Source organism: Gymnogyps californianus, chromosome 18 (genome assembly GCF_018139145.2).
Source record: "Gymnogyps californianus isolate 813 chromosome 18, ASM1813914v2, whole genome shotgun sequence".
Lineage (NCBI taxonomy): Eukaryota > Metazoa > Chordata > Aves > Accipitriformes > Cathartidae > Gymnogyps > Gymnogyps californianus.
In genome coordinates, this window is record NC_059488.1 from 7,682,972 (window position 1) to 7,703,233 (window position 20,262).

Here is a 20,262-nt window from a genome sequence, read left to right on the forward strand (position 1 = left end):
GTACAACTGATAAACTCACCGTTAGTAAGCCAGCACTCCATAGCATAGTGCATGTACAAGGAAACATAGGTAAGAAAAACGTATTAGACAAGCACCTGTTTGGATATCGCCATTATACATACGGCTCTGGTTTGTTCTCACATCACCGTAATTTGGAGTAATGACATGGAAAACAATTACAGTAAACCTTAAAGGAAAAAGGAGTAACCAGAATCATACTCCACCTTTACTGGAAAGCCTACTTTGTGTACAAAGAATTAAAAAAAGCCCCAAACTTTGAACAAAATACAGTCCAACACTTACAAGAGATTTTCCTTTCTTACCGATAGCAAAGATGAACAGTACCACAGAGGGAACTGCTTTTGCACTGAGAATTAAGCTGCCAAGCATGGAAGAAGCATGGAAGCCTCTGTATAAAAACCCAAATACTGCTTCTTCCAAAGTTTTCTGGCACAACCTCCCATTAAACTGTTTTACATTAAGTTGTGTTGAATATGTTCTTTACTGATTTTTCTGACTTTAACACTCAGCAGAAGAGAACAATCCCTGAACAACCTCCTCCAGCTGTCACTGGTTCTGAGATATTAAATGAATAAAGCAAGTCTCCACTTAGCTTACCAACACTGACTGTCCATCACTACTCAGCATTTTATAACACACAACAGAAACAGCAGAGAAGTTATGAAAGCTGTACCCTGTTTGTTCCCCAGTGTAGATTTTATTTTAATCAGTGAGAAGTGTGCTTTGAATTGGAGTTTGCTTGGTTTTCCATGTTATGGGTGTAAAAAAGAGGGGAGGGAAAAGTTAATTAAAGCTACAAACCTACTCTGAGTGGTCTGTGAAGAGGGAAAAGTGTTCTAAGTGCAACAACCCAAACATTTTTTTATTAAAGAACACACCATTAATGACACAGACTGATACGGTAGCAGTCAGCTGTCAATCTTTCAGCGGTAGCTTAAGTCAGAAATCTAGTATTAAATAAGCAAAAAAAGTCTGAGCCACTGACCACGCCTCAAAGATGATTTATGGAAAAATACAGGCGTTATAGAGTACATGGCCTATGTGCTGTGTACAAAATACAATAAAAATGAAATGTTAAAACAAAATTCCTTCCAGCATGCGGTAAGTATAGCTCTCAGAAGAACACGTTCTGAAATGCAGATTAAGGAGAAAGAAAATTAGAAAAAAAATTTCAGAGAAACATTCTTTTGACAAAATTGTATTTAATGGCCAGAAAAGCATTTCCTCTTTCACACTGTTGCCAGCTTCACTTTATTTACATAAAGACAGTCTAAACGGCTTCCACAGCTACAGGATCCTACAGCCGTTCGCAGAATAGCAGCCCTTTTAATGTGCTAAGTAGGAACAGCAGGCAGGTCAGCACAGCCCTGCCAAGAAGAGCCAAGAGGTTTGAAAGATGACAGTATTTCTAAAGATTCCTATTAACATAAAGGGAGATAACACATAGGGCATCGATTCTGTGCTGTGGGAGTGACCGAAATGTCCAATTTGTGACAGTCAGGTTTCATTCAAGCAGCCTTCCTTCTCACACAAGGTACACAACATCAAGAGTCACAGCAGTTTTAGAAGAGCATATACTGCTGACAAGAGGTGGTCAGGGTTCACTGAAGCGATTAAGATTGCAACATAACGAATAACTAAAGCTAAACAATGCACATATGCTGATTTCACTTCACGGGCATCTCAAAGATTCTCCCCTATTATTTTAAAAGGCTCTGTACTACGCAGCACAATGAGCTGAACTGTCACAGACAGCAACTAAAAGCCTCCCAACACACCTACAATGCAGCTGGTACCAGTAAAGCACGTTTGTTCTGGGCTTGGATGCATTAAGGATGTAAGTTTTACTGGCAATTACAGTTTGAACCACGACCTGACGTTTTGTACGGTAAGGCACCTGTATTTCACCGAACTGGATCGCACGTACCTCTCCAGCAGCGGGTTAAAAGGACAAAGCTAACACTAATCATTGCAATGAATGTGTCGGGACAGAAAACATAACTAAAGATGATGGCTAAATTCTGGCCAGAGAAGTCTGGCAGCTCATTTGCTTAGGGAAAGCCACGGCCGTTATATTGGTTAAGCATGTCAGTTAGCAAGGGACAGCAGGATACCGCCTGCTTCATAAGCAGGCTGTGTTTTAACACAGATGCATGGAGATAGCAACCTGGCCCACCCACAACTCACCCACCTTGTATTACATGGGAAGGTGCTGCATTCTCAGGCCAAAGTGTGCTAGACTATCTCCACGCAAAACTCCGTGCACATGAAATGTTGCTCTTCACCTCGAGACAGACACGTACTCCAGAAAAAGTGATACTTGTGACCCAAAGGCATTCTTAGTAGAAGTAATTCCACTTTTATTGTGAAATGTTATGATGAGAGGAAGGCTGTCTTAAAAATAGTTCGTTTTTCCCCCCCACCCCATTTTACTGGTTATATATTCAACACCACAGTAGAAAGAATCCAGTAATAACACCTAGAATGACCTGCTTGCCCTTTTTATCTCTGTAGATCTCCAAAAGCTCTATACAAAGAAACTCAAGTGTCATTACCAATAAGTGTTAACTAGATCTTTGACTAAGATTCCACAGTGCTGTTGATTATTCGTCACATGGACTCACTGGGACCAAACAGACCTCGTAGGCTTTAATCTGCAGTTTGTGTTGCCACTGCAACAAGAAAAAGATTCCAACCGATGAAGCAGCAGCAAGAGCAAAACTCAAGGCACATTTGTATAAACGAAAGCTCTTCTGTTCCTATAAAAACAGGCAATAAAATATACAAAATAAGTAGAATTCTCTCCATTCAACCAATGTACATCTGCCTTCAGTCTTTCCTGAGGCACTAGTGGAGCATGAGGAAGAATCACTGCTACCACATTTTCAACATTCACTCTTTGCTATCAAATAAATTAGACTTACTAGTGCAAAGGGAAAAAGAAGTCTGGCTGTTTTTTGGATTTTTGGGGTTTTTTGTTTGTTGTTTGGGGTTTTTTTTTGGTTTGCTCTGGTTCTTCATAAAAAATTACATCACTAAGAAATTAGCATTTGCACAAGGAAACAAGCAGCTATATATTTGCCAAATTAAATCTTAAAATAATTTTGTATACTGTACAAATATACATCGTTAAACATTTACAACCTTAACTTCCTAGATGACAAAATTGCTCTTCCAAGCAATGCAGCTACCCAGCTTTTCTTTTCAAAAGCTCAAAGCTATCAACTGTCAGGTATAAAGTCGCCTTCACAATTAGGGACAGGATGGGAAAAAGATGCATCTACTGATACTGGTATCAATATAAGGGAGTTCCAGGTGTAGTAAATAATTTAAAATACAGTCCTTGCTAGACAGAAATCTGGGAATAGATTTTCAGTAATGAGCCAATACTAAAGTCAGTGAAAGGTCTTTCTTCGCTTGGCACTTGATTCTCTGTTCTCTGGCAATTCCTCTGATGTTCTCCTCGTTAAAACACGAGAGTCTTTGTTCCACTTACTGCTATTACTCTGACCTCCTTCACTGTGGGCTTTTGAACTGCTTTTCGATACAGAAGCTCTCCGGTCACCCTCGTGCCGAGCTGCGTAAGGCGACGTGGAAGGCACGTTGCACTGTCCCATCGTTTGCTGGGGCTTCTTAGAAGTTTCTGTTCTGGAAACCTGATCCCTGGCAGCTGAGGACACATCAAGGCCTTGCTGCGACGTTGATCCTGGATTGCTCTGGGCTGACCGACTGCTGTCTTTTGAGGCCTGCTCCTTCCCTTTTGTTTCAGTTCTACTAGCCATACTTGCCAGCCTTGGGTCCCGCGGTTTCTCTTGATCAGCAGGAAGCGCTGCAGCCTCCACGGGTGCAGAGGCACTGCCTCTCCTGGAGTCTGCAGCCTGAGCCCCCTGTGCCTGCTGGGGCCCTCTGCTTCCTTGTGGCACTGCGTGGCCAGCACCAGCAGGGAGTTCCCACGGGCTGCTGGCCTCCCTCGGATTTGCAAGCTCAGCCCTCTTGCTACTGGAAGAACAAGCCTGCAACAGAGATTTCTTTGTCCCTGCTTTGGCTGGGGGCTGTACTGTTGCCTTGAGCTTCAAAATCTTAACAGCATCTTTCCTGTAGGTTTTTTCTGATGTCTTGATAATGGCACCTCTTTTCTGAGCATCCTGAATCAACTCATTCCAGTCTTTATTTTCCTTTTAAAAAAAGAAAAAAAGAGACACACACACCCCCCAAAAAGAAAACAGTTATCAGAAAGAAATCAACACAAATGGACAGAGGTGTCAGAGGATGCACAACCCCTTTAATCAAGGTACCTGACACAACTGTCATGGAAACCACTGTTATGTTCCTTCTGGAATGGAAGAATCTTATGTTTCACTTGCAAAACAGCAATAGGCACTCTGGCTGCTGTAACACAGGGAAGGTACTTTCAACCATCAGTGAGCTACTACTTAAAATGACAATTTCTATATTTACGAAGGCCAGAAGAGTTCTTTCATACAGAGTGTGAACAGGAACACGGCTTTCATGCCCTCTAGTGGTGTAGCTAACACCCCCCACCCTTGGAAAAAGAATAAAAGATCAAGTACTGTGAGACATTCATTCAGTCTATTCAAGAGCACTCCCTACACATTCAGTGGGCCTTTGTAGTCCCCCAAATATGTAGTTCTGTTTCAGAAACATCTGTTTCAAAGAGTACAACCAAAGAGTATCCTCAGAAACCACATGATGACACAAAGTAGCAGCAAAAACAATGGTCTGAAGATCAGGGGAATGTTTTGGGGTGGTTTGGTTTTTTTAAAATAGTTTTCCTTGCTCAAGTATCCAGTGACAACTGCAATAGCTGGAGCAACAGTAAGGATCAAGCAGGGAAGTATCTCTGCCATCATCCTATCTTACCAGTAGAGAAAAGATTTTTCACAATCCCCACACTTGAATTGTAAAGGACTGTGCTACAATTTAGTTACCAAAACCACTGTGAGAGTAATTTCTAACTTTCCTTCTTGGAAGCAAGGAAAACAGTTAAAGCTTTTATGACAGTTACAGCCAAAGCTTTCAAAGAGAAACCTTCAGAGGCTTGGATTAGTACTAATTTAACAACACACTAGAAAAGGGCCCCCTTTCATAGACCGGAGCAGTCTGAGGATGGTTTTCACTTCCCCAGCCCTGATTTGACCTAAAAAGGTGGATCACAGAAGATCATTTGATTAACACTGTACCTACCATGAGCGTTTTCAGTCTTCCAAGGATGAAGAGGCTGAATCTGGCTCGGGTAATTGTAACGTTCAGACGCTGAAGACTTGCCAGAAACCTAGGTGACAAGACAAAAACTAAGCTCCTAAACTACTTCTTCCATGAGGTTTAAGTGTTATGAGAAAAAGAGATAATATTCAATTTCAGTGAAATGAAGATAACAGAAGCAGTTACAAAGGCAGCGGCCGTTCCATGACCCATTCCCAGATCCCACTGCAGCAGCCCTGCCTTACGTGAAGGGCTTTGCATGAATTGTGCTTTCTTTCTTTCACCAGTCTGATTCCTTGCAGGGAATTCCAGTTCTTTCCAGCTCTTGCTGTTGATGTTTCCTTTCTTAGGGCAAATCCCCTCTTAATGCCAACCACTGCTTCCTTAAATGTTCCTCAAAGTACAGCAGACATCAACCTCACTTCACCTATCAAGACTTTAAGCTTCTTTTTGACTTGAACTGAAATAGATTAATAATATTTTGCACGATTAATGGGAAAATTTTCTACTGAAATACTGAACGCTGGACATGAATATTTTATTTTAAAGGTGACCTGCACTGGAAGCACATGAAGGAAGACTTTTGCTTTGTCATGCTTCAAGAGTAAAAAGTATATTCTTGCAGAAGAAAGTCTGTTTTTGTGGGATCACAAACCAAGGTACTGAAACCTAAACAAACAAATGCTTAGTGTATTCTTAAAGGTCGATTTCTGCTAGGGCTTATTTACCAAAACTCAAAAAAAGGTTTATGAAACTAGTATCAACTACTACTTCTCTGATGAAAAAGCTCCCAAAATGCACAGCTTATTCTACACTAACAAAGTTTGCAACACAAAGTCAAGTCCTTGTACAACTTAGTTTGAGCAGGTCCAACATCAATGCCTGATACTGCGGTCATGGCACTGAGACCTGCTCTTCAGCAAATTCACAGCCCCTGCAGTTAAGACTGCAAAAGCCCCAGAGCCACCGCAGAAAATTTGGGCAGTGCAGGAAAACAGAGAGAGGCAAGAAGCAGATCGGGGGAGTGGATCCAGCAGCACAGATATCATAGTTCTCTAGGTCTTGGGGGAATAAAAAAAAAAAAGGGGGGGGGGGTGTCTTGAAAGACTACTAAATATTCCTAACAGCTTTTAAAACTGAAAGGCAACAAGATTATTTTCTCAGGAAAGGAAAAAAAAAAAATCCATTGTCATTTCTTGGAGTTTTCTCCTCCCTTTGCAAGTTACTTTCAGAGTAAATTTAATGCTGGACTAGCAACCCTGGAGACCAAAATACTTTGCTCAGCTACAAGATCATAGGTAAGGGTGATGCAAAATTTCCTATCACACCTTGCCAATGACACCTGACCCTGAAACAGAGATGTCCAAGTCATCAGTATGTACAGCTTCTAAGGCATTGCACCGCCAAAGCTTTAATACATAAACCTTCAACACAGTAAGCTGGAAAGTTTTCTTCCAAAAGAACAGATAGAGGTTAAGTCCCCTGTCAGCCAGAAGAACTAGCAGGTTCTAGCTGCCTTCAGTTTCCAAACTCAATCAAGCAGATTAAGAAATCTCCAAAAAGCATCATTGTGGTTTACTATAGGATTTGGATTCTTTCCCTTCCTAAAGGAGCATGGATCAGCACAATTAAAAGCCCTTTATCTAGCAATCAGAAAATTAGTGAGAGAAACATAAGTAGCTTAGTGAAACCTGGTATGTAGAAACAAAGATTTTTGTTTATGTGAACAGACTTCCCATAGTTTAACTTAAAAGTCAATGAACTATAAGAAGGCATATTTCCACTACCAGTTTTTAAACTAAAATATGATCCATAAGTTACAGAAACAAATCAACAACTGCTGTAGTGGTCTGGGGGTAAACAGCACACCCAGTATCTAGTTCCTTCCGCTTCAGACAGGAAAAACCCATACAAAATTATCAAATCTGCGATCTTGAACCAAGACTTCCTGCAAATCTCCTCCTAACTCAAGAGACAAGCACATTCATTTACAAATCAAAGATCCAGCTCATCTGCATCACATTCCTAGCGACATATATAACTAGTTAACAATACTTTTACAGACAGAATGCTATATTAATAGGATAGCGACAGCCACAGAAAATGGACTTCATTTTAAGAGAGCAGCATTCAGAAAGTTACAATATATATCAAAAGCTACAAGAAAAATAACTGCTGCAGTACTAATGCAAGAGCCAAGTTCCCAAGACCAATCCTGCCAAACCAAAACAGTGACAGGCTAAGACACCCATGCAAATTCATCAGCATGCAATGCAGAACACAATACTTAGCATTTCCATGTCCCTTTTGTTCAGAGACCTCAAACCAGTAACATTAATTCATGCATGAACATACCCTTTAATTTGCTGGCTGTAGTGACTTGCTCTCTATAATTTTATTACTGGTCATATTAAAAATATAATGACTATATCTAGAGTGTCACTGGAAATGGGACTTGCAAATCACTGAAGAGAAACATACCCAATTGACCCTTTAGTGCTGTTTGCCCGGACACATGTCACTATGATGCAGTCTTTCTCTCGTCCCTGGAATGCATCCACTGTGTCCACTTCTCCTGGGCTGTTGAAGAAAGAATTAGCAAGCCGTTAAATTATGTTAGTTGAATTCTTAAGCAACACACTGATGCAAATAGCCTAAACACTATCCTTAATGATCATCTGTCAAAATAACCCAGGGTAAATTTCTGCTTCAGTGTATGAAAAGATTCAGCATATGAATCTAAAGCTACATTTACTTTTCTGAGGCCAGCATCATTATTGAAAAGCTGTTTAGGTCCATGTAGCTTGGAATTTTAGGTTTTCTTTTAAACCAGCTTTATTCAGAACAGCAATATAATCAAAGCATGTATACAAGTAACAACTAAGAAATGGTACAAAGAGGCCATGCCTGTTTTAAGCGAAAGGCTCGCATGTCCCCTTTAAAGGCATGACTAAGTACAGATTTTAGTAGTACCGAAAAAAGTTTGAGAGTTTTTGCCATTGTTTTCAGAGGATAAACAAAGGACTAACATGCAAAAGCCAAGTCTCATTTGAAAACTCATTGTTTCTTTACCTGTTATTCCTAAACACTCTGTCCAGTTGTTCTTGAATTTTCTTTTTCTGTGCGCTGTAAGGGGTAATTATTCCAATGCGACGAAGACCCAGATCCTTCCTTTTTTCTTTAATTGTTCTAATTAATTCCATCACCAGCTTCACTTCCTGAGGATTACTAAAAGAGCTGAACAAGACAGAATGGAAACATTACAGAAATATGTTTCACAGCTCTTTCAAATTCAATGCTTCGGCCCAATTTGTAGGGGGACTGCGAGTCAAAGCCCCCGCCTCAAACTTCTGCAGCCTCCTTCACAGAGAGGCTCAAAGAACTTTTGCAAGCAGGCCCTGACGAGGGGCGTTAGCAGTGAAAGGCTGCACTTCACGTTCCCTTAGAACTACATAGCTTTGCTTTCCTTACAGAACAGGCAAAGGGGAGGACTGAGCCTGCCACCTTCTGGCGTTACCTCAGCATGCAGCTGGGAAAGGAAAGTCACTGATAAAAAAAATGGGGAACTCAGAAACTGTTACTAGAGTTAGCAGAGATTGCAGGCATTCACTGGCATCTAACAGATAGTCAAACCAGGATTAAAACCAGATTCAGATTAAAACACAGCCAAAAACATTTAACACCTGCTTTTTTGTAAAATTAAATCAAATCAAGTTGAAAATGCAGTTCTGGCTACTTAATGGCTACTGGGAACAATAGAGGGGAGAAGACAACTCTTCTGCAGGTAATTAATTCTCAGCAAATCTAAAATTTGGCTGAGTAGAATGCAGGACTTACTCATTGTCTCGCTCCTCACGACCGTCTCCTACATCAAAAATAAGGTAGGGCTGGAATGGCCACTCTGAAGAACATCTGTTCTCTTCTGTTGCTCTGTAAATAACATTTTTATCACTAGGTAACCATACAGAAATTCTAAGAACTGACACTTCAATTATTTACATCATGGTTATCAAATACAAGCAACTTTCACCTTTTTTTCCAGAGTCCTTAATTTTCACTGCTACCTGCATATACTGAGGCCTGAAAATGAACTCTAAGCAGTAAGTATGCTCAATTTTAAGCGATCTAGTTAACTTACTGTTGTGGTTTAAGCCCAGCTGGCAACTAAGCACCATGCAGCCACTCGCTCACTCCTCCCCCCCGGTGGGATGGCGAGGAGAATTGGATGAAAAAGGTAAAACCTCCTGGGTTAATGACAGTTTAATAGGACAACACAAGGAGAGAAGAAACAATACTACTAATAAAAGAATCAGACTGTAATTTGGAATATATATTCTCCAAAAACCCACAACACCTAAGAAAGCTTGTGTTTCCTTTTTGCTAGTTGGTGGAGACATAGCTGCTATTTTGTTGATCACATCCACTGGGATCTGACAACGCCCATCTTGCCATTTTATTCCTAAAAACTGGATCTCCTGTGCAGGTCCCTTGACCTTACTCGTTTTATGGCAAAACTGGCCTTCAGAAGGATTTGAACTATTTTCTTCCCTTTCTCAAAAACTTCTTCTGCTGTCTTGCCCCATACGATGATGTCATCAATGTACTGCAGGTGTTCCGGAGCTTCAGCCTGTTCCAGTGCAGTCTGGATCAGTCCATGGCAAATGGTAGGGCTGTGCTTCCACCCCTGGGGCAGTTGATTCCAGGTATACTGGACGCCCCTCCAAGTGAAAGCAAACTCTGGCCGGCACTCTGCTGCCAAAGGGATTGAGAAAAATGCATTAGCAATATCAATGGTGGTGTACCACTTGGCTGCCTTTGACTCTAGCTCGTATTGAAGTTCTAGCACATCCGGTACGGCAGCACTTGGCAGCAGTGTGACTTCATTCAGGCCACGATAGTCTGCTGTTAGTCTCCACACTCCATTAGATTTTCGCACAGGCCATATGGGACTATTAAAGGGTAAGCGAGTCTTGTTGATCAACCCTTGGCTCTCCAGTCGATGAATCAGCGTATGGATGGGAATCAGAGAGTCTCGACTGGTGCAATTACCAATAAATTCCAAGAGAGGGTGCCCGAGGTGTGGGAATGATGACAATGCCGCATACAAATACCAGCTTAACCTCATGACCAGTGATGTAATCATATCATAAGTCAACATTACCCAGTACAGCAAAATGGTAGTCCTGATCCCTCTCCCAGAGGTGATAAACATCACCGCAGGGAATACATAGCACGTAAGAATTTACATACCGCCACCATGTGAACAAATAAACCAACCTTGTAATCAGTGACTATTTAACTAACATAAGAAATGCATATAACAAATTTGTTTTAACACGCTCTGGTCAGATCTGTCGTTATCTCAACCCTTTGTGCCCCAGGTTGGGCGCCAAAAAGGACTGTTGTGGTTTAAGCCCAGCTGGCAACTAAGCACCACACGGCCGCTCGCTCGCTCGCTCGCCCCCCGCGGTGGGATGGGGAGGAGAATTGGATGAAAAGGGAAAAGCCTCATAGGTTGAGATAAGGACAGTTTAACAGGACAACACAAGGAGAGAAGAAACAATAACAACAATAATACTAATAAAAGTGTTGCGAATTAATCTGATAAAATAATGATAAAATAATCAAAATTTGATTCTACATATATAGAAGAGTTATAAAGCATAGGTTTGTTAAGTTTGAAACAATTAACTATAGAAACTTCACTGAAATTAATGGCTTTTTGTTAAGTTTGAAACAATGAAATGCTACAAACAATGAGGCTATTAAGATACAAATGATGTGAAACCTGAAGCGCAAGTGATTAGGTTATCTCAACCTACAAGAAGTTGCTCAAGATTTGGCAAGCCGCACAAGGATTACCAAATAAGGAATAAAAGACCAAGAGTTCACCCAGAGGACAACCATGAAAATACCGGCAGGGGTCTCCACGACACCCAGAGACCACCGAAGGAGACCCTTACCAACCCAACACGCACACGTAATAACTATGTGAATATGGTAACCAGTTCCGGGAAATAGAATGAATATGTATGATCATTCTGGGAAATCTGATGAATATGTATGTGATAGGGTAATATAAGCTTTAGCTGATGAAACACACGGCATGCACGTTGGGCGGAGCGATCCCCCATGCATCCAGCACTGAATTAAAGGAGTGCCTGCTTATCTGCATCTCATTGGTGTTGATAAGTTCTTTCCGTCTCATTTGGTGACAACAGGATATATAAAGTGAGTGATACACAACGCAATTGCTTACCACCCAGAACTCGACGCTCAGCCCCTTCTCAAGCCACAATTCCTCCTCCCCCTGGCCATCTCCCCCAGTTATATACTGAGCATGAGGTCATCTGGTACCGAATATCCTCTTAGCTAGTTTGGGTCAGCTGTCCTGGCTGTGCCCCCTCCCAGCTTCTTGTGGGAAGTGTAACATCAACTCTATCCCAGCCAAATCCAGGACACTTACGTATCACAGCCAGCACTAACAAGAGATGGAATGCAAGTTTTCTCCCATTAAGCATCTTCCTCCCCACAACCTCAAGAATTTTTAGTCTCAAAAGAATATCCTGATACGAAAAGGTTTCTTTGAAATACCCCCTGCTCAGAAAGGAGAGCAAAGAGCTACTCACTTGTCAGTCTTTAGAGTCCTGCCATAAACATAATTGGATGGGAAGAGACAGATGTCAGGGTGCATCCTGTACTGCACAGTCAGCTGCACAACTGGCAGGCTTCGTAAAATATTCTTCTGCACTTGCTCCTCCAGGTGTCTGTGCAGGCGGGCCATCAAGGACTGATCGTAGCCATATTCCTGAGCTTTCTGCCAGAGGGAAAACATGAGCTTGACTTGTGGGAAATCAGGTCCCAAATTAACGACAGGAATTTGCTTTTTGGACATAAAACTATTTGGTGCTTCCTTTTAAACTTCTAAATCACTGACAAAATGACAACTACTTGCACTTCAATTTTCTATTTGCGTTAGTCTTATTATTTCAGTAAAGATCACCTGCATAAACCTGAATTCTTGTCAGTGTAGTCTTTAGCAACACAACTTTCCTTTGTGAGTCACAACATAGTAAATTTTAAAAACATCAACAATAATGAAAAGCAACATATTCCAGGTGGGATCTCATTAAACAAGCACACAGCCTCCAGACAATTTACCCTTCTAGAGAAGCCAGTCTGTTTTTCTCCTTTCTTTATCAGGTGTTTAAAACAGTCCTCCTTACTGTTGGATACAAGAAAGTGCTCCTATACGTTCATCCTTAGAACGCATCTGTAGAGTGAGAAAGTCCCCATACAAACAAGTAGTCTTCATCCTCCATTCCTTCAGGAACATGACACTGACTGAAGCTCAAATAACGAAATAACAGTCTGCCGCAACACGACGTCCATCACAAACCAAGTGCCAAGTTGCACTGAAGTTTGTATTGCCATAGCTATTCTTAATGCTCCATGAAATCAGTTCCAAGCTGCACCAGGAAAGTCTATAGAGGTTGCACTTGCACATCTGTATTAGCTTTATTCACACATCTGAAGGCAGTGTTGATATGGTCTCCACACAACAGAGACTAAACTTGCAGGGCAAAAGTTATTCTCTGATACACATCCTGACCTGACATTGAAGTGTCTTTTTTTCCTTTTACGTATTTTCTATAAATACTGTTCTTATACTATACCCACTATATAGCATGAAAAAAATACAGTTTGAACACTTACTACTGATTTTACAGTAGGAGGGAGCTGTCTGGGATCTCCAACAAGGACAAGTTTATTACAGCGATGGATCAGTGGAATCAGTGTTTCAACCTCACAGGACTGCCCTGCCTTTTGTATATGCAAACAGGACAAAAAATAGAAGTTGTAAGCAAAGGAGTGGAGGGAAGTACGTTAAATTTCCTGTAACAGAGCCAGAATAACTCAAATGCTTTTTAAGTCTTCTAAAAAAAAAAAAAAAAATTTAAAGAGAGAAAAAGAAGGATTTTTCTCTAATAAAAAACTCCAAACAGATTTTTCTTTTATTATTAAATATGCAGAGCTCTCCAAACAGATACAAATATAACCCAACCACCTGGAAATCTCCACAGCAAGAACCACACTTCAGCCATGATTTTTAAGGAAAAGCTGTCTGCCATTAAAGCACCAAACAAGTAAGAAAAAGAAGCATTTAAAAGTTCTTCTTTCTTCTCATGGCTCTACACAGCAGGACAGGCTGGTTATCAGTTAAAAGGTGGGGATGGGGCAGTCAACTCACAATATATTACAGCAGAAGCCGAACAATCAGAAGTAGCCTAAGCAGAGAACAAGGCAGACCTTAGAGGTGGAACATCCTGTAGTTCTAAATAACTTTACTGACCTCATCCACAATGACACAGCTGAAAGGATCAAGTCCTTGCCGCCAAAAAGCAGATTCCAGCAGACTTCCTCCACTTGTGCTCAGTGTGCAGCAGATGATGTCGGCCTCCAAGATGATATCTGCCTGTACTTTCTGAGAGTGGCTCCGAACCTTCAAGTACAACAGGACACCATGTCTCCTCTTCCCTTTTAGCTTTCTTGAACCACCTTAGAGCAATTTCTAACTACCTGGACAATTCTAACTGCCAAACGGATCATGCATAATGCATCATCCCAATGAAACTATCTCCATTATTACAAATGAAAGTAGTAACTTGACTTAACTGAAGTGTTACTTTCACTTTAAATTACAATCAATGCCATTGAGGTGGCAACCTGGAAAGAAGTATTCCTTTATCTCTACAGCTATGCAATCTAGACACACTAACTGTGAGCAAAGTTTAGTTTGCCACCACATTTGTAACTCCAAGCCTCCATGACTGTTAAGGGTTAGCATATATTCATTAAAGATGAACCTTCATTCATCTGATGTTTCGTGCTGCTCAGCCTTAATTACTGGTTTTGCTATCAGTGCCTATTTCCACTTTCAGATCTATCTATCTACACACACAAAAAAATTCTTCCAGCTGTTGCTTTACTTAGAAACATTTAAAAGTATCTCAGTTCCAGTAGGACTGTAACGGGCATGAACATGGTGATGAAGATACATCCTAGAACATGAGGACATGCACATTTCTATTACCTCCTTTGCCAAATACGCCACGTTTCGTTTAAAACTCACCCTTAACTGTAAGAGTGAATATTCCCATCCAGGTTTGGGGGTTTTTTTGCAATATGCAGCCAGAGTACACCTGGATTTCACACCAGGCTGTCCATAACTTACTCAGGTTATGACGTTTATCTGTTTACCTACTACTTTATAAATACTCCCAGCCACATCAAAACCAAATCTCCGCCACAATTAAAGGGTATCAAGTATATAAATACATTCACTGAGGTTTATTAAAGAGCTGCCTTAAAGATAAATTCCTACCTCCTTTAGTTGAGAAGCAAGCTGTTGTCTCTCCTTTGAAAGTCTGCCAATTTCATCATCTAACATTTGACTCTAGATGGGGGAAACAAAATAGAGAAGCCACGTATCAGGAATAATTAACACCACACATTTCCCACATACCTTTTTTCCTTCCATACCCTAATTCATTTCCTAAACATTAAAAGACAGTCTGAACAAGTTTAAATATCAAATGTGTCTGAAGAAGCTGATCAGTTTCTTAGAAAGTTGTCAACATATTTAGACTTTACAACACACAATACTACATCTTACATTTCTGTGCAACTGGGAAAATGGTTTACCATCAGAAATCTGTAATTTGAGCACAAATGCCAAATTTTTAGCCAAAAAACTGGAAAACTTCAAGTGCAACACATATCCCAAAATCTCAGACTGCAAGGCATCTTACTATTTCCAGTTAAACAAAAACAGAGCTTTGAAGTATACAATCAAATTAAAACATTAAGATTTATAAATATGGTTACACTAAAAACTAACTGGTGACAGAATCAAATGAAGACTACGGAACACTAGAGCAAGAAGTGGCATGATCAACCAGTTGAAAATACTAGTATACATAAACAAAAAAATTCCTGATGTAAAGTTCTCCATTCCCTTTCACGGTGCTAACCAACATCTCCATTAGTGGAAAATGCAGGTGAAGAGAGAGTTACTGCTCAGAGATGGCATTAAAAGGTAGAGTTCTTTACTCTTTGGATTCAGTTATGAACACAAAAAGGACAAACAGGATTAAAAATGCTATTATCTTACTACCTCCCTCTTCTCACATCTGTGCATGGCACGCTGACGAGACAGCACGTCCAGCTTTTCATCCAGAGCTGCTTTTTTCTTCTGAATATCCTGGTCACAGTCAGCTGGCTTTCGTTCTATAATAAAACAAAGGAAAACGCACAGGAGGAATAGAAAAACTATGTTATAATAATGCTTGCTCTCACTCATGCATCTTAAGTTATTAAGAACAAATGGACAAACTCATTTTTTGTTGCATTTTCCCTTTTTCTATTGAGGTCTTATCTTGTAAAACGACAATAATGAGACTCGGTTCCAATTGTCACTCTCAAATGCTGCAGAGCCGCATTCCTTAAAAAATGACGGCTTTAACATGCATTTATTAGAATTTTGTTTAAAAAACCCAAACAAACAAGAGGTCATCTTGCTTATTTCTTTGCTTTTGCTTAGATTTTAGGCCATATGTAAGCTGACACTTTCCCATTAAGACTGAGAAAAACAATGTTTTATGAAGCACTGTGGCAGAAAAATCTTTTACCAGATCTTCCTTCTTAAAGGACACAGTCCCAAGCATAAAACGTCATCAAGCTCTTAAAGACGACCAAAGAAAAGTCCAATTTGCATGTTACTTACTCATTCTATGTTCAACTTGCTTATCCAAGCTAAATCCCCGGACTTCACTGTTGATTGCTTTTTCAGCACCAAGTCGCACTAAGTTGATATCACCACAATTTCCTGTTTACCAAATCAGAGTCAAAATACTTTTAGATTGCTCCAATCATCTCTGCACTTTGGTATGAGAGAAAAAAAATAAGTTTAAACACCATGGATATCAAACAAGGCTTTTCCTTTTCTGTTTTTCGGAGGTTTGCAATAATTTACTTGTACTTATCTAAACACAGCTACAAAAAAACTCTGTAATTCCAAATTCTAAAAAAAGATGTTGCCTATGTTTTAGTGGTGGCTAACAGTTAAGAATGTTATTTTGAATTAGCAGAACCACCTCTTATTCTCAGGCTTCTTTATCTAAAATTTACAGAATTCCTAAGTTAGAAAATTACTGAGTACCATCAGTAATGCAGCTGGTAAGTCAATACCAAATTAACATTTGGTTACAATGAGGATTTTTTTCCCTCACCACAGACTAGATGCTTTGTTCAGAATTCATCTACCTTGTATTAGTCACAAACTAGGAGGAGAAAAAAAAAAAGTGAGACACTCTGACACGTCAAAACTTTCATCAGTCTGTTTAGCATGATCAGCGAAGTCCAATTTTATTCAAAATCAAGGTAATAGTCTTGTGTTCAAATATTTAAGGAGTACCTAAAAACTAGTGAACTGAAACTAACACTACGAGGAAAGGGTCAATGTCTATATAAAGACAAAGTGCAATTTATTTAAAAAACCATAATACATCTTTTAGAAAAGCACATTAAAATTAATAACAGTATGAGGATGTACCAGTCATGTTCTGCAAGAGAAAATAGCTGCTTAAAGTAGCATATAAGTATTATATGTAATCAGCTGTTCCAGTTTCTCCTTCCGGTTTTGTCTATTTAACATATAAACAGAATTTTAAAATAAACCATACCCAAAGGCTCCTGTCTGTTTTGGCATTTTTCCTTAAATGCAATGATGATCTTTTTCATGAGTTCATCAACAGCAGCATTTGATGGTGCACAAACTAGAAAACGGTTTGGCTTGATCTTGGAATTTGTTTTTCGAGTTGTTTTCTCATTCCTAATGTTCTGTAGATTAATTAACAATAGACCAAAACAGGCTCTTTAGATTGTTTTCATTTGTGATTTAAAAGCCAGACTGTACGCTCATCTTAATCAGCATGCAGAGTATGGGGACTACTGCACTTGAATATCTCTTAAGGTATGTCTTACATTGAGTAAGAAGTCAAATGTATTAATACTATTTGCATAAATTCCCTTCAACAATGATGTACTTGATGAATCTACTGGATGCTAATATGAAAACAATTAAATGGGACTGGCCAAATAACATTCTTTAATACATCAAAATATTAAGGTTTTTTTATGCAACAAGTGTTTATACTACCGACTGTGCATGTTTTCTTGATTTTACTTTTTAAGTTCTGTAAAATAAGTGGTTTTCCAAGATGCCCAAAAGGTATTATTTCCACCTTTACACGCTATACAACAGATTTAATTAAGTTACTTTAATGAATTACACTCCCCGTAATTACCAATACTACACTTCCATTTAATTTAAGCTATCATTGACTTCCATTGGGAAACCAAACACCAGCACATGGCAATCACATCACGTCCACTTACTTCTCTCAAAACACGAGACAGAAGTCCAACAATAGTTTTTGATTTCCCTGTTCCAGGTGGTCCGTGGATGAGGCAGATTTTGGGAAGTCCTGGATGTTGCTTTACCATGGCATACGCTGTCTCAATGGCTCTCTTTTGATTTTCATTGTATTCGTTCATATCCGGTGCCTAAAGGAACAGACAGGGGAAAGAATAATGAATTACTTAAATGTTGATCAAAGCTTCCATGTTCATTTTATATATTTTCAGAATGTCCCCCACCCCTCTAGCTACAACTCAAAAACTTGAAGGGCATGGAAGCTTTTGATTCGAGGTTTGCTCTAGATGCACACCCAATCCCGACTCAAAAGCTGTGATGAAGGTTTCATTTACTCTACACACCTTTATTTTACATTACCTTTTCCATACTACGCCTTATTTCCTGAACAGACACCTCTCCAGTAAGGAAAAAAAACCTAAAAGCTGCTTAAAGTGCACTACTAGTATCCATGTCAATACAGCAGAAACACCTGAGCAAATTCAGACTCCTCTCTATCCACCCAACCAACCCACTCTGAAGTGCCTCAGTGCTTTTGAAACTTGTCTGTTTGCACTTAGTCACCTCAAAAAACAGCATGCAAAACCAGTTTCACAAAACTCATGAGATCCAAATGCCCACTTTGTCATTCCTAACTATCACTTCTAGCTGCAGGACTTACAGCACTTTCTGAAGCTACGGGCAAATCTCTGGGACAGAAGTCATCATAACTTGGATTTATGATGGGTTTAGCCAGGGGACTCCTGCTCAATAGTAGTAGGCCTTTGAACATTCGGTGTGTGGTCACCAGGGAGCCAACCACCACACACTTCACTTGCTTATTTATGAAGAATGACAAATTGCCTCGAGTTTGCACAGAAAGATGACAGATGGTATGCTGCTCCTTTTGTCCTATAAAAGGGGAGGGGGGAGGGAAAAAAAAACCCACAAGTTGTTAATTCAAAGAATATCCAAATTGTTAACTGAAAGATATTCAAACAGGTCACTCAAAGATTTCACCAGAACCAGGTGCTGCCTTCTATTAGGGAGCCAACAACTAATTCTTGCAAAAAACCCAACCACCACCACCCCCCCAAAAAAAACCCCAAACCAAACCAAAAAAAACCCAGTGCTCTGTAAAACAACTCAGATCAGTTTTAATCAGGCAGCATTAATCTTGATACTTGGTAATCCTGCTAATTCACAACTTCAGTTCCAGAAGACAGTGAAAATTTTAGTCAGTGAGACCACTGAAGTTCACGGTACTTCATATCTCACAGCAATACACTCCTGAAGATGTATGCAGAGCACTTACTCATCATTAGTTTCTGTTCTTAGACAAAGTATTAACATCTGTTTTGAAGGAAGTCCCTAGAAAAATGCATGGCAAGCAGGTCTGCTGCTTCAGTTCCTGGCTTTTTATGAAGATTCTAGCATGGAATGGACATGCTACAGCGGAAAAACAATCCCATTTCCTCTGAGGTAAGCGGTATGTTACAACTATGAACAGCCAGCTATGAAGAAGCATTTTACGGTACCAAGAATCATCCCACTTTCATTTCAACCCCATTTACTTACTAGTTAAACAGCCAGATGCACGAGAAAATCGTGTCACAAGACCAACGTGATTCACTGTATGGTTCTCCATCTCACTTTCTTCCCCAAAGGCGTCTTTTTTCTTTTGGACCACCAAAAAGATTAAGTCATCCTCCTTTGGATGAAGCTGCCTTGCCAAATCACTTTCTTGAAAATCAGCTACCCAAAATATATTTTAAAATTAGAACATTAAAAGGAAAATGGGTTACAATTACTTTCTGACTATAGAAATACTACCACTAACATGTTGTATATACTTCAGTAATAGCCATCTGTTAACTTTCAAAGCTATAAAAAGCTATAGCAAAAGACTATGAAGAGTTTTAACTCCATCCTGCAGTCTTAAGCCTGAACATAGCACTGTATAAAAATAGAGCAAGTCAAGGACTATTTTATTTACCAAAAGAAACTGAAACAAAATCCCAAATGAGTGAGATGGAAAGTATTCCAACAGCAATCAAATAACGTTTTGTACTGAACACTTAAGGCACAAATTCCCTGCAAAACACATATTTCTGTTATGTGCATTCTGTAAAATAGCAAATTCAAGATCCTTTCTGCAAATAAAAAAAAAACCTCTACCTGTAAGTGCTAGCTCATTATAAGGCACTGTCTACTTGAAAATTAGAAGAGGGCTTTATAAAAAGAAAAAACAACAAACAACTCTTACCTGTAAAATCTGCTGTATTCAAGTCAGCACAGAAGTTCTGTAAGTGGAAGTAGTAACTCTTCTCTCTCACTCTCTGGTTTTCTATCCACTCTTGTGCCAGCTACACGTTGGAAAGTAAAAGCTATATAAAAACACTTTGAAGGGTTTAGCATATCAGAAGAATAGCTTATCGTGACTCAACGGGCAAACATACTAAGCAAAAATAAAAGAAAGCTAACAGACTGTCAAGTACAAGACATCAAAGAGTCTTACCCATTTCTTTTTTTAATATATGCAT

At 39.7% G+C, this 20,262-nt stretch overlaps 1 protein-coding gene across 1 annotated transcript in view; it reads right to left on the reverse strand.

Moving 5' to 3' along the window:
* Window positions 1–2,700: 2,700 nt before the first annotated feature.
* The window catches only part of SETX (senataxin), a 31,209-nt gene continuing 13,647 nt past the window's right edge, over window positions 2,701–20,262 (reverse strand). Inside the window, exons 9-24 of the mRNA XM_050907665.1 lie at window positions 19,986–20,085; window positions 19,298–19,474; window positions 18,402–18,631; window positions 17,704–17,871; window positions 16,989–17,145; window positions 16,031–16,132; window positions 15,422–15,534; window positions 14,630–14,701; window positions 13,598–13,747; window positions 12,961–13,068; window positions 11,874–12,061; window positions 9,082–9,174; window positions 8,317–8,481; window positions 7,726–7,824; window positions 5,227–5,314; window positions 2,701–4,196 (exon numbers count right to left, since the gene is read on the reverse strand). Of these exons, the coding sequence (XP_050763622.1) occupies window positions 3,417–4,196; window positions 5,227–5,314; window positions 7,726–7,824; window positions 8,317–8,481; window positions 9,082–9,174; window positions 11,874–12,061; window positions 12,961–13,068; window positions 13,598–13,747; window positions 14,630–14,701; window positions 15,422–15,534; window positions 16,031–16,132; window positions 16,989–17,145; window positions 17,704–17,871; window positions 18,402–18,631; window positions 19,298–19,474; window positions 19,986–20,085 (2,790 nt within the window). The 3' untranslated portion in view covers window positions 2,701–3,416. The remainder of the gene's footprint in view (window positions 4,197–5,226; window positions 5,315–7,725; window positions 7,825–8,316; window positions 8,482–9,081; window positions 9,175–11,873; window positions 12,062–12,960; window positions 13,069–13,597; window positions 13,748–14,629; window positions 14,702–15,421; window positions 15,535–16,030; window positions 16,133–16,988; window positions 17,146–17,703; window positions 17,872–18,401; window positions 18,632–19,297; window positions 19,475–19,985; window positions 20,086–20,262) is intronic.